The sequence below is a fragment of the Anser anser genome (assembly GCF_964211835.1).
Source record: "Anser anser genome assembly, chromosome: 6".
NCBI lineage: Eukaryota > Metazoa > Chordata > Aves > Anseriformes > Anatidae > Anser > Anser anser.
In genome coordinates, this window is record NC_139726.1 from 930,001 (window position 1) to 944,265 (window position 14,265).

Consider the following 14,265-nt stretch of genomic DNA (forward strand, 5'->3'; position numbering starts at 1 on the left):
GCAGCGGGCTGCAGGAGGCAGACAAAGCACCGAGCCTGGCATTGGCATTTGCTTAGGATCAAGTTCAGTTAAATGCACGGAAACAATCAAACATTCCCCAAATTTTTTACAGAAAAATGTCCCTCTGCTCATATTCAGCTGGGTAATCTGACACACGACAGTCCTCGCAGAGGACTGTTGTGAAAAAACAGCAAGCTGAAGGCTTCCTCAGGGGAGCCAAATTTAATCTCTGCCTTCATTTGCAAAAAAAAAAAAAAAAAAGGCAAGATTAATCCAGCACATGCCTGCATTAGTGGCCTCTTCAGAGCGAAAAAAGTATTGATTCTGCCATAAGTCTCATCTCCCAGCCCCAGCAGCCGTGCACTCGCTTTGTGCGGTCCGTGCTGCTGCGCCAGGATGTAGGCAGGCAGACCTGGGGGCGGGGGCACAAGGGGACAAGGACAACAAGCTGGAGGCAGAGCACAAGTCTGAAAGCCCCTCATTTTCAGGGAGGAGAAACAACACTTAGCAACCAAGAGTCATCCTTACTGAAGACTGTTTTCTCTCCTCAAAAGATGCAATCAGTTCATATTTGACACGGGAAACACCCAGTTCAAGCATCAACGCTTTAATATTAATGTCGCTATGATATTCTGTATTGTATTTCTAAAACGGGCTGCAGTGCACAAGTGAACATAAGTTGCAATAAATCAGGATTTTTAAACACTGAATGAAGAAGCGATGCAAAGACAGGGAACCCAGTCCCAAAATACTGCTCTAGAAAGGCTCCATTTCAGTACACGCTTGGTGTTGAGTACCAAAATTCAGGATCATGACCCAAGTGCTGCAAAATATTTGAGACAAAGATGATTACAGCCATCATTTTCTGACATACTACTCACATACCACAGATTAGATAAAATTCATAATCTTTGTAATTATGCTCTGGAGGTATCAGCCCTGTTTATTTCTGGGGGGGATATGGGGGGGAGCTCTTCTGGCTGCACATACAAAACCCCTCTACTCAGCACAGCTATTGCAATTGTGGAATATCCCTAATAGAAGTATAAATTAAAACCTACAAAATAATATGGAGATTATAAAATTTGTGTTAAAACTGATAACAGCTTTACTGATTTACTGACAATGAAAATATATAGCATTTTTCCTGTTGGAACATTTATCAACACATGGCAACCCTGGACTAACTTGACACATGAAATGATCAAAATGGATTACGAAATCTCTTCCATTCATTTCTATTGATTTTAGTTATGATAAAATTCATCAGTGTGCAAAGGAACACTTGGCTTGGATTTTGTTGCAGGAAAAAAAACGCCAGACAATTGGCTGGCTGTAATTTTAGTACAAGACGGCCGTGCAGAATTCCTTACCCTGCGTGTCATCAGCAAACGCACACAGCTGCTACGTCCCGAGAATGCTAAAATGCTGTATTAACTCCTCATTTTCGTTTTTAAACTACAAAGTGCTAAATTCTGAGCTAAAATGGGAAAACACGAACACAATCACGTCATGTTTCCTAAGAAGCATCTATTTGAATGTTTGTCTTTTAAAAATAAACTTTTTCAAGGCTAGCAGAAGTTGTTTCTGTAACTACCATAAACTGCCAGTGAACGAACCATTTTTATTCAGTTTTATTGATTCATGCTTTCAGTTCTTACTCAGTTAAAAACAAGGCACATTAAATACATCCTCTTATTGCTCTATAAATGCATGCGGCTCATTCTGTATATCAAAAGTAATAAATAATGGCAGTAAAACACCAAGACAGTTATAAAAATGACAACCCAGCCTCAAACACAGTATTTAACAGTTCAGTCTAGAACAATAACTTAACAAAATACGTTAAGTGCCACATGTAAAACATGCAGTGTGCGTATGTGCATTTATACACACGCGCATGTACCCGCACTCCCCCGTCACGCAGTTTATTGCATAAACAAAACACCCCCTTCCAGAAACCCAGCTCCCTCCTCAGAAGTCACAACACTATTTTTCCACCTGGGATCCGAACAATGCATGACAGTGACATCTACAACTGTTTCAGCAGTACATTCAAATGGAAAAAAAAAGAGAAAAGCCAACGAACAAAAATGCTTTCCCAAAAAACAAACGTGAAGTGATGAAATAAACAGTTCTAGTTTTTTTCCATGTATAGATTGAGTTGTTTAAAGCAATGCACAATCTTCTCATTACACAAGGCAGTCATACAAGATCTTGCTGTGCCATACAAAAAAGATCCATGACAGTAAAGTGCCTAAGATGCAAAGCACATTCATATCAGAGGACACACATATAGCCAAGAAAATCCCAAAGTCACATTCCGTATGCAGTATTACTAAAACAATAGAACAAAATATAATTTGGGTACAAAGCAGAAAATCCTGGCTTCACAGGGAAACTCTTATTAATTCTTAACAGTGCCATTTATGGAGGAGTGGGAGAGGAGTTTTCTTTATACAATACAAGAGATGTTGAAGATTAAATATTTTTCTTATGTGGCCTGGAAAAGGTCTCATTATAATTTTTTTTTTTTAAATTAACAACAGTATCGTAAACCACTTCCCTCCTTACCTGGCTCTTGCTCACTGAACCAAAATAACCTGTGTATTGTACATCCATTTCCATCCAAGTCTGCAGTATATGTAAAATCTTATTGTGTTCTTATTTGAGAAGGGTTTTGGAAATGTGAAGCTGTGCCAAACATTAGCATACTTACTTGAATAAACTAGAATATATTTCAAGAAAGTTTACGGTACCACAGAAACAAACTCCTTCATTCATAAAAATGTTTCTTATATTGTCAAATGTGCTAACTTGTCATTCACATAGACTGTGCCTAACTTGTACAGGACTCAAAGCAAGAAGAATCAGAACCCCTTAACAATATCTGCATTTTCAGGCAGCTGAAATTTCAGTTAAATTTAATTTAACATGCAAAAAAATCAGTTAAAGGCATTTTACCCAATATTTCCAGAAATAAACCTGGAGAGATTTTTACCAATTTCTTGGACTAAAAGAAATATTCTAATTTACAGAATTTCATATGAGGCTTGCCCTCACTTTTTTTTTTTAAAGGTTTCAAAAACACTTGACTTTTTGAAAATTTTTATTAAAAGGACTCTGCCTCTATAGCCACAAACATCTGTGCTTATTATACTGTATACTAATATTCCTCAGCCTCTCCATTTCATTTAGGTAATCATTTTCCCTTTTAAATATAGAAATAATCTTTGCTGTGTTATTGTGCTGATGTTTGTCATTAGTAAAAGTGGTGACAGCAGTTCAAATATCAGATTTTACATAAGCAGAAATTCTGACCGCTTAGAACGGAGGTTTTTGAGTTGTGAACTGGTATTTATACTCAAATATAACAGAATAAGTTGATCAATAAACCACTCGTGTTTTTCCTTCCTTGTTCTACATCAGGCAAGAATCTTCCATTTGATCTTGAATTTAGTCAACCTAGCAGAAAGGCGAACAGCCAGTTGCAACGCTGTTGAAAACAGATCAAGTGAGTGGTCCTAATTTTTTTTCTTAACCTTTATATTAATCTGCTGAAAAATAGCCCTTTCACTTTTGCAGAAAATTTAGTGGAATGCAAAACAAGTTTCACTGTTTCACTTTGAATTTTTAAATAAAGACTTACATTATCAAAACTGCCATATTCTACATAGGACCAGTGTTTGTCCCAAACTGGAAACAGTACAAAGCACTTTACGGCATAAAATGCCACCTACTAGACAATGCTATTTATTAAAGGAAGCTTATTCTTATTAAGGTGGGAGAAAGGAAAGCCATCCTCTAGCGTTAACTGAATTATTAGTTTGGATGATCAACTGAGATGTGTTGTAGTTTTCCAGCTTCATACCGCTGACACTTGTGTCTGGCTAAGTATAGATACCACAGAAATAACAAAACACTCAAAAAGAGCAAAACCTACCACCAATGGAAGGTAGTATAAATAATCCTGACAGTTCTTTACTGAATTGTTCTGTTCCTTTTGTGATACTGTCTCAAAGCCAGAACATCAGCTTTCCCTCTACTGATCTTTGTTGAAGTGGACAGCCCTGCAGCTTTTAAGTACTAAAAGCATATTTGCAAGTCTCAACATAATGCTTTCTTTAAAGGCAGGATTCACTTTTTCTTTAAAGGTAAAGGTGATATAGAAGTTAATGAACAAGGCAGCATGTGCACGTGTTTGTGTGTGCACCCAGATCTTTCTAGACTGCATTCCAAATTCTTGTTAATAAACTTCTATGTCTAAAGCATACCCAATCCAAAAGGCCACATGTTGGAGTGTTAAGAGCTGTACAGAAAATCATTAGTAAAACAAGTGCACCAGTGTATTTTTGTAAATGCTACACCAATGGACAAATACCAGTCACCTTGAACAAGCAAGGACACTCGAAAGCACTGGAATGTTTTCAGCAGAGATGCAGCCACGCATACCCGTTAGCCGCGGCCGCGAGCAGAGGCTGTGTTCGAGCTACAGCCCTCCACCGCTGCGGTCCACTGGGATCACCACTCTCTGACCCAAGTTCTCTTCGGCAGTCTTCATGAGGACAGCCAGCCGGCTTCCAGACACATGGCCCTTCTGAATGGCACTCATGAGCTGAAAGAAACAACATGGAGAGCATCCCGTTAGCTTGTTTGCACGACAAGGTACAGAGGCAGATGGTACAGCCTCATCCGTGCTACCAACTCCTCCAACACAAGAGACGTACAAACATCGCGGGTTGTCCTGCCCCTTGGGCACCAGCACAGCTCCCGTGTAAACCATGGCTGAGCTGATTAGTTTGTCCAAGAGCCAGTGGCAAGTGTTAATGTAGATACAAAACTGATTCTTCCACATATAAAGCAGAACTGCTGCATAGTTTCAAAGACTCCCCTCGAAGCTCAGTTGGTATTTCTGGAAAATGTAAATCAGGTTTTGGCCAGGTGTGAGTGGCAACAGAAATGTCAGATGTGATCCAATTTGAAGTAATAGCGCAGGTATCCATTAACACCATTTTTTTTTCAGTGGCATTTAAAAGAGTAGGATAACCCATCTATTTCACAGACTCTTCCCCCTCACTTTTTTTTTTTTTTTTTAAATCTGATGGAAACTTACAGAACACCACAATTCCTGATCTGCTGCTGACCCTGGACTATACCCTTTCACTCACGTGCTCTTCTTTGTAGAGACAGTGTACTTGACTTGCACAGTTCTTTCAAATCCAAATTTTTATAGACTTTTAAAACTAATTTGCCTTTAAGTCCTTGAAACTGGACTCAGCTCTACCTTACCGAACACACACTAGTGCTAAGATTTTAGTTAATTCTTTTTTATCCCATGGATAAAGTGAGCATTAGACTTGAAATTACATGCAGTCAGCTTGTCAAAGACTACTGTGGAAAGCAATTGGCACTTACAAAATGCAATTTCTTACTCCCATTGAGTGCTTGGAATACTTCACATTTCTTCCCTTCTATAGGAAAGTATTATATCTGCACCTGGACCTACGCAAAAGTGGTATCGCTGTCAAAACAGGAATGATTACCCAGGAAGGGAAGATGCAGCCAGGCTGGAAAAAACAAAAATTTTGGTATGCCTTCAGAAGAGCACTCGTTGCTGTAAGACAGCTCCCTGTGCACCTCACCACTGCCACAGCTCTGCCTCACTGCCACAGGGGGAATGCCCAGCGTGCACTGCCTGGGGAAACAGGTGGGTACAACGGTAAAAGGATAAATAGATGCGAGCAGAAGAAAAATCATTGCTAAAATTGTAAATCGGAATGACCTGTTAACGTTGGACACGGATCGATTCGGCCTGCTCTCTGTTTATGAAACCCCCTCAAGCAGTGGTGGCTGCTGAGAGCGGTTCCCCCACGGCCAGCATTCGAGACACGCTGGCGGTCTGCAGCTGGGCAAAGGAAGCCACTTGGCATTGCTCTACTCGCCACCTGGAAAGCAACGCAGCCACCCCGGTACAGCGTGTTCCTATACTCTAATATGAACGTCCACAAATATTTGCACACTGCTTTCCACGAGCATTCTGGCAGTACAATGTAATTACTTGAAAGTTTTCAGAGAGCAAACACAAAAGTATTGGGAGCTGACTTAACAGACCCATTAAAAAATTAAACAAACATTTAGCGTATTTTGTTCCTTCCATGGCAACCTCCTGCTAACGTTGTCACCGCACTTCCTAGCTCACCCCCTGCTGCTCAGCACTCCCTGCGCGCGGCTCCCTGCCCTGCAGGAAGGGAGCGCATGGGCACAAGTGACCCTTACTGCGGCGCCAGCCATCAACTTTAAATGCATAGATTACACTATAAAATGTTTAGGAACATTTTCTTCTCAAAGAGAAGCCAGTAGCCAAACAATTGCACAATTTAAAAAAAGTAACTTTGAAACTACAACAAACACAGTGACTTGTCATTTGGATTTTAGAGGTATTATGGCTTTGGATAGGCAAACCCCCTAATGAGACTATGTTATCAGAGTAAAGCAAAAAAAACAAAGCCACCACAGACAAATCCACAGCAGACATTAATTGCTGGTTGCTGTGATTTAACCACAATGTATCCAAACTAACCAAATTATAGTTTAACAGTCATTACAGTCAATGGTGTAGGTTTTTTTCCCTACCCTAATTGTAAGTTTTCTTATGCAAAGCAATGTAAGAGGGAGACCCTTCTCGATAGCCAGACAATCAGCTATGATTTTCTCTTACATTTCAATAAGATAGTTCTGGGATCTCTCTCTCTCTCTATATATATATATATACACACACACACACATATATATATCCATTTTTTTTAAAAATACATTTCAGTTACCTAGCTGAATTGCTGCATTTTAAGTAAATAAACAGTCCTTTTTTTCTAATGCTGGACATAACCTGTGAAAATTTTCTGCATTTAGATTCAACAATGCTCGTCTTATCTACAGCTCATCTCAAGAGAGACAATTACCATTTCCTTTGCCTTGATCTTGTTTGTTTAACTTGACACAGTGAAGAAAGGGCTGACATTGACCAAAATCCCCAGCATTAATTTATCTCATGTTCGGCATTCATCATTGCCACCATGTAGGAAAGACATGGCAGTCACTTGAAATACCACACCAAGAAAAACTCTACAAAAACAAAGCTAACTGGCATCCTGCATATGCTAGAGGAGCTGGATGAACAAACATTTCAGTAGCACCTTTAATTTTCTTATTTTAAATCCCTGCAAAAAGCAGATGTACAGGTTGTCAATGTAATATCTTTCATGCAAAGGAAGGTATTGTTTTATCAATCCAGGAGCTGAAATGGAATAATATGGACTGGATGTACTTTAACCACAAACTCATTCTTTAGTACTTTCTAAGCTATTTTGAATACTTTAATCATCTTAACAGGCTTAGCTAAACGTCAGTGTGCATAACCACAACATCCCTTCTGATAGACAACTGTCTTACTTTCAATATACTTAAATATCATTTTTGTATTAAAAACAAAAATCAGATCTGTATTGTGGTATACTTTGAAAATTGGACCTGTTCTTTGGGTCTAATTGTTTCGCACAGGAATAAAATACAAGGATTTTAAAGTTGCCTGAAAATGGCTGTGTGTCACTTTGTCTTGCAATCTGGCAAACGGCATCAATACTACCATGTTACCCAAGCATCATTTACCTCCTCTCCAACCCAGCTCTTCAGAACAGAGGGGAAAAATACCTATGCCTTTGTTAAATCTACGACTTTTTTCAAAGAAATACCTACCTGCAAAAACTCAATGAGCTCAACCTGTCCATTTTTGTTCAGGTCTACTTCATTTAGAATATCATGAAGTGTTTTTTCATCAATTTGCACACTGATGCTCTAGTCAAAAAAAAAAAAACACAGAAGTGTCAATTGCATTGCTCAGTATGACTTACGCCACACTGCAACATAGGTAAGAGGCTTAAGGAGGAAACCAAACGAACACAAGGAAACTTTACCTCCAAGACACGCTGCACATCCAGTATAGTAATAAAACCTTTCTTGTCCTTGTCAAACATATGGAATCGCTTCTTGTACCTGCAAGATAAGGATTATCAGTGGGGGGAAAACTATGTTCAATGGTATTAACTCCTAGCAACATAGGGAACTCTTATTTTACTTACCTTTCAATATCTGAAGGCACTAGAGTGATTTCAGAGCTGTCTGTTAATTGATCTGATTTTACTTTGTAGCCCATTTCATAATACAGAAATTTTTTAGCAGCTTCAAGTTCTTCCTGTGACAAATAGGAAAAAACTGTCTTTATATCTGAGGAATAGTAAGTTCCTACACAGTTATTTTTTTTAAACTTAGTACTTTATTTGCTCTTTCCACGTAGCAAGAGTTTACCTAAGGTCTAACAATTAAGCAGATGGTAGCTGAAAAGTATTAAAACAAGTTCATCTTTGTCACCTTTTAGTCTTTCAAAGAGGTATCAAGCCTAATAAAGGCTTCTAATTACTGTGTAAATGCTTTTAGGATCATAGCATGCCTTCAGTCACATATGGAGTACCTATTTAATTCATTAAGAACGGTACTTGCAGATGAGGCCAACAAAATGCCATTTAACACAGTTGATATCGCAATATTTCACTTATCTTTCAAAAATCACGAGTCTCAACATGAGGCATGTTCTTTGTTTCAAACCGTTTTTCACGGTAATAAAATTTATCTGTTATCTGAGAGTTCCATGCAAGGTCTTCTGTAGCCAGTTTTAAAAATAAATTATATCTCATACATATGAAGTACTGTAGAGTATGGTTCTTTTCTACAGCTATGGGTACACCAAACACTGTTCTAAGATAACAGTACAAGCATCTGCCACAAAGAGCATCAACATGGAAAGCCACAGCACAGATTACAAACAAATGTAAGCATACTGAGTAATGGCTGCAGTAACAGTGAAAGACTCCTAGGCACACGAATATAAGCTGCTTCATCTAGCAGAGACTTGAAGAAAGTCTGGTATAGTTTAGTTGGTCTCCTGATCTTACATACTTCAATATAAACATGCAAGTTACCCTTCAGCCCCAAACCAACAGGATGTCTACATCTAGGCTTGGAGACAGATTTTGATGGTTTATGGAATTTTAAGTAGGGACGTAGGGTGCAACTCAATGCATGCGTATCAGGTGCCTTCATTTAAGGTAAGACATCTGAATTAAGCTCATTAACTACAGAGCAGGCACACAAAGGCTATCTCAAATAGACAGCCACGTTATCAGCATGGCAAGTAAAATGAGATGAGCTGGTCCCACGGTATGTTCAAGCACTGAAACACTAGGGCAAAGGAAGCAAACAGTGGCCTTAAAAATAATTTAGACCAAAGAATGGTAGCAAACTCGGTATCATCACTTTTCAAAAGACACAGCAGACAAAAAGGAGTGATACGGATTGCAAAATTCTCTTCTAAGATGGGCCTGTTGAGAAGTGTCACTCACAGTATTTCAACATGAATAGGATAGTAACACCAAGACTGCTTCATTTTTAGAAAAACAACAGGATACAGATCTTCACTTTCTCTCCACCCCTTGGCCAATACCAATTCATTTCACAGCTATTTTTATAAAGACTTTAAAATGAAATACACCAAGTGAATCATTCTCTCAGGAAGAAAGCATCATTGAAGTTTTCTATTCAACTAATTTAGACTGTCAACATGGAAACTACTGAAGAAAAAAATAAGACTTTTAGATGAAAAAGGCCCTTTGTACCTTTTTTTTCTGTTCACTCCAGTTAAGTTCTTTGCCCATTATATCTACAATTCTTGGTAGAGCTTCCTCAGCAGCCTGCACATTCAGGAAGGCCAAGCGAGTCCGTCTGGAAATCATATCCACAGCAGTGCGGGCATATTCTTTTACACCATAGATGACCTTAAATAGTAAGACAAGGGGGAAAAAACACAGATGAGCATATATTAAATATAAATATATAATGTAATATGCAATATATTTAATCATATATATATATAAAATATGTGTGTGTGTGTGTATATATATATATATATATATACACACACACACACACACAAAATCAAATTAAGCATGCTCAGGGGAAGTGAAAAAAAATGAAAACAAAATCTGGACCTTAAAGGAAAGGACTTATGAAGGTGCTTTTCAGAGTGAGATGGACCTGTAGTAGAACCTGCTTGTGTCCCAAGAAAGCACTCAGAGTATTAGGTAGTTTTTCCTACATACCTCAGCTTCAATATAAGGAAATTCAGACACAAGGCGTTTTCCAACAATAGGCCATCTCCTTCCTGTAACTTGGGCTATTTTGGCTACCTCAAAAGCCTTGTCACCATACGTAGAAGCTAGATGCTGAGCCACCTGTGGAGTCGAAAAATTCATTATGCTTTTGAAAGCACATCAAATAAGCATTTTTTTCTTGTCAATTCTCTCATCACTAATAACAAAGAGGCTGTAGAGAGTATTAGATTTTGATCATGTGGGAGGAAACAGCTAATGCTCTTAATGGATAAAACCAGCACTAATACTAATACATAGGTATCAATATAAATGACTAGCAATACTTCAACACTTTTGCTACAGTCTGACCACATGTAAAGTATAGATTTTATTGGGCTTAAGGAAGATAAACACTAGTGTGTCATAATATTTTAAACCAGAATAAAGTGAAGATTAAGAGGAAGGGAAAGAAAAATGGTGTTTGACAGTTTAAGAGAAAAGACGAGCAATTAGTAGGTGGGTTTTTGTATGTGTGTGGTGGTTTTATTATTTATTTTTTTATTGCTTTAAAAAACTATCCTTGTCCTAGGCAGATGAAAAGCTCTTATTGGTTTTAAGAGACTTAAGACACACAGTATGTACTATGACACATAGTACACACTGTGCAGGTATTGTGTCTAGTGAAAAGACAAAGCCCTCTAACACAGAAGTATCAGAGCATAAACAATAACAAGGACTCACCTCACTTTCAAGCCCGTAGTCCTGTACCAACCTAATGTAGAGAGTGGGACTCCAGTCCTCAGCCCCTTGTAGCTGCAGCCCAATAGTCTTACTGGAACCTGCATTCAGATCATGGGCCTGAATAGCAGCATCAATGGTATCCTGTGCCATGGCACGGTAGGTTGTCCACTTCCCACCTATAATCACATATTTGCTTCTTTATTTAGGGAAAGCAAAGAAAACCATGAAGTTGGAATGTACATTTTGCATACCACATTATTCTTACCAGACTCATTCTAACAAGCGAGTCACACTGCCACTGATAGATCACTACCTAATCGTAGGAATGCAAAGGATTACCCTGTTGGAACAGAGTTTTGCATAAAGTACAGTGGGGAAGCCCAAAGCCATACTTGAAATGATCTTCAAGTACCTGCTATTGTGACAAGGCCACTGTCACTAACAGTAACAACGTGATTCCGGGATATCGACTGAGTGTCTTTGGAGTTGGGGTCTGTGACCAGAGGACGAATGCCACTCCACGCTGCCAACACGTCTCCTCTTCTCACTGTCCAGAGGAAAGATCAGCCAAAATCAGTCATGAACAGATTTGTATTACTTTCCTAAGGACTGCACCAATCTGTATCAACACCATTATCAGACTCTAATCAAAGTCAGAGAGAGGTTCATTTTTCACACTGATTAAAAATTCACCTGAACAGGGAAATTCTGGGAACTGATCAGCCAAGACATTCAACTGTCAAATTCTCCCATCAGTTCACCATACCAAACCCAACCCAGCCTAACCCCACCTTATCACCATATCTTGTCCTAGCTTTTGTTAACAGAATAGTCCTTACGTTGCATTTTAGAAACCAAAATGAAGTTCATTCCACACGGGCATAACACTTGCTTTTAGGACTTTAAAGCTTTTTCTACAGCATGTGAGTTTTTTTTCCCAGATTTTCCTCTTGATAGGTGATCTTTTATTCGGAGCCTCTGTCAGAAGTCCAATTGCACACATGCACCTGGTAGGCTATAGCACGTCCCCTAAGCTTCTGCCTCACCCAGACCTTTGACATTTGCTACTGCACAGCAGCCCCAAATGGCCCAGCTAACTTGCCACAAACCGTCTAGAAGCCCTTGCTGTCCTCTCTCAGCCACCTCTTCCAGTCCTGCCTTCCCAACCTTATTGTCTCAGCCACTTTCGCTCTTCACAAGCAACCTGACTAAATGGCCAGTTACAGCCTGCCCTTCTCAATCATATCCCTCTGCTTCCTGCCAGTTACAAGTTACAATCCCTAAAGCCAAACCTGACTTTTCGGAGAACTTGGAGGAACAAAACCTGAAGGCAACAAGTGGTTAAAGAGTACTTAACGGTTTTAGGAAAATAATCTAGCCTCTGAAAGTAACTTTTTTTAAAATATATGTATACATAAAAATAAAAGCATAGAACCAATAATTTAATGGAATTAAATGTAAATCAAATTTACAATGTAAAAAATTGAACAATTTACTTTATATTAAAGCTCCAGAACATTTCTGAAAGAAACTTTCAAATAACTGATAATTAAATAATAATAAAAAAAAAGATCGGTAACAGTGTAAAAATATCCCCCAAAGAACACAAAATAGATTTCAGAAATCAATGGTGCTCTGCCAGCATGTTTAACCTGCCAAAATGAAGTGTTAATCACAGAAATAAGATACCATATTACATTTATAAACTAATGAAACTAGAAAAAGCAGCATGCGTGACACTATAATTAAACAGTTGGAACACATCCAAGCCTGTGTAAGTTGATAACCCTGGCACTGTCTCTGGCAGCAAAAAGGCAGGTCTGCAGTGAGTTGATATGGCCAGCACAGTTGTTAATTCAATAACAGGCAATCTATAAACACTGCTAATTGCATATGTGAAAAACAGCATGCACCTAGGTAGGTTCCATTCAAAAAAATGAAACACTTCATAATGCACTTTTGTAAAATATCTTGCAAAATTTCTGCCTTACTCAGTCTTAATGTTACCAGCTACCTGTCTGGCCTACCACTCTTACACACCTGCTTCTGCTTAAGAAACCTAAAGGTACATTTCCTGAAGACTGTTTTTGTGAATTTTGTAAAGTACAGAGCCACCAGATATCCATTTCAGGAATCGTGTACTCTAACATTTCCAATTGCTGGATAGCAAATTTCCTAAATCTAAAATATTGCAGTATTCCTAAAAAATAGTGTTTTTCAGTTTTTTTTTTTAGTGCTGCTATTACAACAGGAATACAGGAGCACAAATGCTTTCACAGATCTGTTATAGAAAGTCTCACTACAAAGTAAAGAAGCCTCTCACCTTTAAACAAGCACTCTGCATCCAAATGAACCGGCATCTTACAACGAACATGCTCTCAGCTCAGCTACTGAGGTGAACCACCATCACCAACTGAATTTTTTTAAAAATTCCCATTTCTGCCCATTATACTTCCCCCTCCTCCAACTGAAAAACTATTAGATATTTATCATGTCATTAAGAGCTATTAAGAAAAGATGCCTACAAAATGGAGATAAAGACAAAGACACAAGACAAAGTCAGAACAGCTTTTCTTTCAAGAAAAGCATATTAATTCAATGCACTTGTATTGATGTATGACTGGACTGACCCACATCAACAGAACTTAGCATCTGCCACACTAAAAGGCGAGAATGACTTGACTGCACAGCTGGACAGCTACTGCCAGTTAGATGAAAGGTATGTGAAATCTGAATGTTCAGATAGACTGTTTTCTATTTAAATAGTCCAAGAAGAGCAAGTGTATCTCGAAAAGCCTCATTGATAGCTCTGAAACAGATCAAGATGACACTTAAGTCCCACCAGAACTAGATGCACAAGAACCAAAGCTTTAGACAGACAGCACTGACTCAAACTGAAACACTGCAGATCCATCCCTCCCACTGAAAACCCACAACTCAAAGCCCTACCTTCAACATCGACACTAAGGTAGTTGCGCACTTCATTCAAAATAAAGTTTATATCTTCTTCTGTTGGTATGGGATGGGGCGTAACATCGGTTGGGCTGTCCGTGGTCCCTGCAATAGTCATCTTCTCCCACGGCAGGAAGAAAATCACTCTACCGTCGCTTGTGGCTGGGTCAAGCAGACCCATGTTATCAGGGCTGAAATAAAGAAGGGACATGATTCAGAACAAGTCAGGCATCACCAGAGATCTGTTCTTGTACACCTTTAAGTATTAGAACATTATCTTTGCTCTTGGATCAAAAGACTAAAAAAGCCAATCAGATCATGTATGTCACTGTGACCCAACTTTAAGAGATAATCCCAGAAGACGTGAGAAATA

At 38.8% G+C, this 14,265-nt stretch overlaps 1 protein-coding gene across 3 annotated transcripts in view; it reads right to left on the reverse strand.

The window, feature by feature from the left end:
- Positions 1-1,621: 1,621 nt before the first annotated feature.
- The window catches only part of GPD2 (glycerol-3-phosphate dehydrogenase 2), a 59,442-nt gene continuing 46,798 nt past the window's right edge, over positions 1,622-14,265 (reverse strand). For all 3 annotated transcript variants that reach the window (XM_083841436.1, XM_083841435.1, XM_083841437.1), the window contains exons 9-17: positions 13,890-14,083; positions 11,353-11,487; positions 10,941-11,116; positions 10,209-10,340; positions 9,726-9,884; positions 8,136-8,248; positions 7,971-8,049; positions 7,753-7,851; positions 1,622-4,615 (exon numbers count right to left, since the gene is read on the reverse strand). In XM_083841436.1, the coding sequence (XP_083697562.1) occupies positions 4,490-4,615; positions 7,753-7,851; positions 7,971-8,049; positions 8,136-8,248; positions 9,726-9,884; positions 10,209-10,340; positions 10,941-11,116; positions 11,353-11,487; positions 13,890-14,083 (1,213 nt within the window). In that variant the 3' untranslated portion in view covers positions 1,622-4,489. The remainder of the gene's footprint in view (positions 4,616-7,752; positions 7,852-7,970; positions 8,050-8,135; positions 8,249-9,725; positions 9,885-10,208; positions 10,341-10,940; positions 11,117-11,352; positions 11,488-13,889; positions 14,084-14,265) is intronic.